Below are 3,982 nucleotides of genomic sequence, written 5' to 3'. Positions count from 1 at the left end.
CCCAGTGTGATTTTCAATGCACTGGGTCTTTTCAAGCCACTCTTATCATGAATAGCACAGTCAGCCGTGTGGGATCCAGCCACCTTAACTTTCATGCCACCTGCTGGTCATCCCTGTGTTGTATTTAGACCTCACCTAGAGGATTATTTCAGGCAAGAGGAAGTAGCAAAACACCTGCTCTATGGCAAGATTATGTCACTTGTGTTCAAAGAACAGTAAGGAAGACAGAGTGACTGAAGCAGATCAAGATAGGGAGGAGTGGGAACCAGCAGTTAGCGTAATGGCTATGTTGCTGGACTCCCACGTAGTCGACCGCAGTTCGTGTCCCGGACCCAGTGGCTTGAAACTCACGCCGGGCGCATGTGCGTGTGTGCCCAAGATCCCGAGAGGAGAATGGAGGCGAAGGGATTGCAGCATGACCATCCCCCCTGGGGCGTGATTTCTCGCTTTCTGTCTCTATGTCTCTCTCTGTCTGTCTGGCGAGCGCACGCACCCTACAGTGAAAATCTCTCCAAAAAAAAAAAAAAAAAGATGGAGAGGAGTAAAAAATGTGTGGGGAGGACCAGCCAGATGGTATGGTGGTTAAGGTGGCTGGATTCCACATGGCCAGTTGCCTGGGTTGAATCCCAGATCCAGCAGCTTGAAAAGTGCCCGCACATTTGCCTGCGTAACTAAAATTCAAAGAGGAATGAAGTAGAAGGGATTGGGGAGTGGTCACCCCTCAGAAGGGTGATTTCTCATTTTCTGTTCCTCTCTGTCTCTCTCTGTATCTCTCCAATGAGTGTACACATCCTACAGCAAAACTGGAAAAAATATTTATATATATGGAGGAAGGGTCTTGAGCTTTCAGTCTAGCGGAATACATTTATATGATGCATTACTGAGGGTTCTCCTGGAAGCAGAACCAACAGGATAGAGCCATTCAAGGGACTTCAGAAAGAAAAACAAACAAACAAAAACAGAATAAAAGTGTGAGTTTATTCTGGCACAAAACAAGAAACATAAGTGCAAAGACGGACAGAATGAGGGGGTGCAACAAAGGCCGACCAAACCATTGTCCTAGCCATGACCCCCAGTAACCAGCGTGAGCTCATCTGCCAGAAGGATATGAAAAAGCAAGTGACTCAGTTAAGAAAAGACCTAGATGATAGGCTTTCTACTGTTGCTGACAGGCAGAGGGACCCAGATATCATACAGCAGAAGCAGAAACAGGCAAACGTAAAGGAGAAACCCAAGCAGCATTGTGGCTTCCTGTACAATCCTCTTGCTCTTAGTCTGTGTCCCTGGAGCCAGTCCAATACTTGTGTTTCCTCCTGTGGTGTCCACAGGTCCCTTTGCCCTGAGTCTGCAGAGGGTCTCTTTTTTACTTCCTTTTTCTCAGGTAGCCTCTCTCCCCATGGGTCACTCCTGAGGCTGAGGGAGTTACCTCTTCTCAGTGTTTGTTATTCCCATGTAACTCACCCCCAAAGTATTAGAAGATGCTTTGTAATTTACAAAAGGGGGGTCCAGAAGGTGGTATGGTGTTTAAGGCATCGGATTCCCACATGGCCAGCCATGGTTCTCATCCCAGACCTGCAGCTTGCTTTCTTACTTTCTCACTTTCTCTCTCTCTCTCTGGTGAGCGCATATGCCCTGCAGCAAATTAAAATAATAATAATAATAATAATAAATAAAATTAGATAATTATTTTTAAAAAAGGAAACATAAAATCCACTTATAGTTTTTTCATAATACACATTTCCCATGAACTTTTAAAATATCGTGTGTGCGTGTGTATGACCCTTCCTTTGTCTTTTTTGTTCTATTTAGGTCCTCAATGGATTAATAATGTTTAACCACATTGCTAAGAGTGTTATCAAAAGCTGGGTCTAACCACTCATTGCTCAAAAGCAGAAGTTAAGACAACAAATGGTGTTTTCACAGAGAAAGATTTATTATCAACAAGAAACCTGTCTAGGAGGACTGCAGAGCTAGAGGTTCTCCAAAAACTGCCTTTCTGAACAGCAGGGACTTCAGGGTGTTTATTGGAAGGCAAAACTATGGGTATGGGTACATGAAATGAGGCAGAGGGAAAACCAGGTGTTTCTAATCCATCAGCCTGGTATCGGGCAGTCTTAGGGCCAGGCCAACACAAGATGTTACCTCCATCTGGTTTTTGGGAGAAAGTCTCTCAATCACTTAAGTCTACATCTAGTTCTGGAATAGCTTAACTTCATATTTACTCATCTCTGTGCTTAGGGAAAGGTTACAGCTTAATGATTACTTGACTAACTATAAGAGTACACATGTAATGTCAAGGAAAATGTGCCTAAGAAAGCAACTAAGAAAGTAAGGAACAAATGTATGTCTTAAGAAAGCAGATGGCTGCCAGCAGGTGGCGTGGAGTTTTAGACGCCAGATCCCATATGGCTGAATGTAGTTTGAGTCCCACTCAGCAGCTTGAAAATCATGCCTAGGGTGTGTACATGCATATCCAAAATCCTGAGAGGAGAATGAAGAAGAAGAAATTGTAGCATGGCCACCCACCCAGAGAGGTGATTTTTGTTTCCTTTCCTCTGATGAGCACTCATACCCTATCGCAGAACTTAAAAAATAAAAAACTATGCCATAATGCAGAGTGCTGGTAATAAAAGGGTCTCAATTGCAAGGAAACTCTTTTTTACTCAGTCTACTGATTAAACTTCTTTTGGAAAGAACTTCAAAGAGTCAACCAGAGATAATGTTTTACCAAATATCCGGGGATCACTTAGCCCTGTCAAGTTGACACATAAAATTAATAATCACACATGATTTCAGCAGTAGAGTAAAATGATCCATGTTTTAAAGCTATCTTTCCAGCTTCTGCATAGAGAATTTATTATAGATGGGCAAGAATAGAACTCAGGAAACTGGTTAAAGTAATCCAGACGAGAAATGATTATGACTTGAGTCAGGATGAGCGCAGTGGTAGTGGTAAGAAATTTTGGATTCTGAATACATTTGTAGAATAGAGCCAAGATTTGCTGAGAAAAATACAAGAGTTAAGAATAAATCCAAGTCTTCTGGCCTGGACAACTAGAAGAGTGGTTAAGTGAGTTAGGGAATGCTGTGCTGTGAGTAGAGAAGAGTGGGTAAGGGGAAGTAGTTCGATTTTGGAGCTGTTGGTTTCAGAAGAGCATTGAACATTAAAGCAAAGATATTAAGCATTTAGCTGTATATATGAACATGAAGTTCAGAAAAGGACGGGTTAGAAAAGTAAATTGTCTAGACATTGGCATGGAGGTTGCATATAAAGCTAAGAGAATCACAAATTGGGAATAAAAGAGAAGTATTAAAAATTATAGGAGGCCATTGTTTTAGACTAATTCCTTACACTAAGCCTCAACAGCCTAAACTAAAATCAAAATGGAGTCACTCATATTACCATCATCATGCCAAAACTAAGTTTTCATATGATCTTCTGAGAAATCAGGAGAGAGAAGTAAGAGACTAGTTCTCTCAAACAGGCCAGTTTCAATTGGCATGATAATGAAGCTCTTTCTGTTTTAATCCTTACACTAAAAAAGTAACATGAAGTACTTTGATATTAAACAATCAGTTATTTTCCTAATGTCTCCCTATTTCTAATTTACAAGGAAATGAAACTGGAATGGACCAATCTTTGTTTATTCATTTTATTTGGCCCTGATCTGTCTATGAATAACTCTCCTCTGTTCAGTTCATTAGAATAATTCTTAATTGGGACCAACAGTTAGTGTAATGGCTATGTCGCTGAACTCCCATGTAGTTGACCACAGTTCGAGTCCCAGACCCGGTGGCTTAAACTCACACTGGGCACGTGTGCATGAGTGCCCAAGATCCTGAGAGGAGAATGGAGGAGAAGGGATTACGGTGTGGCCATGCCCCCTGGGAGGTGATTTCTTGCTTTCTATTTCTCTGTCTCTCTCTGTCTTTCTGGCAAGCTCACACGCCCTATAGCAAAAACCTCTAAAAAAAAAAAATA

General features: G+C 41.7%; 2 protein-coding genes across 2 annotated transcripts in view; one reads left to right on the top strand and one right to left on the bottom strand.

Annotated features, from left to right (window-relative positions):
* Positions 1 to 3,982, bottom strand: part of IL15 (interleukin 15) — a 174,805-nt gene that overhangs the window by 144,371 nt on the left and 26,452 nt on the right. The window lies entirely within an intron of this gene.
* Positions 1,066 to 1,411, top strand: LOC102481770 (uncharacterized). The gene is given in 2 exon segments (XM_027770340.1): positions 1,066 to 1,175; positions 1,177 to 1,411. Coding segments are annotated over 2 exon segments (345 nt in total).

The sequence above is a fragment of the Tupaia chinensis genome, unplaced genomic scaffold, assembly GCF_000334495.1.
Source record: "Tupaia chinensis unplaced genomic scaffold, TupChi_1.0 Scaffold000127_2, whole genome shotgun sequence".
NCBI classification, from domain to species: Eukaryota; Metazoa; Chordata; class Mammalia; order Scandentia; family Tupaiidae; genus Tupaia; species Tupaia belangeri.
Note: the sequence above shows the minus strand (reverse complement) of the source record. Positions and strands in the feature narration are given on the sequence as shown.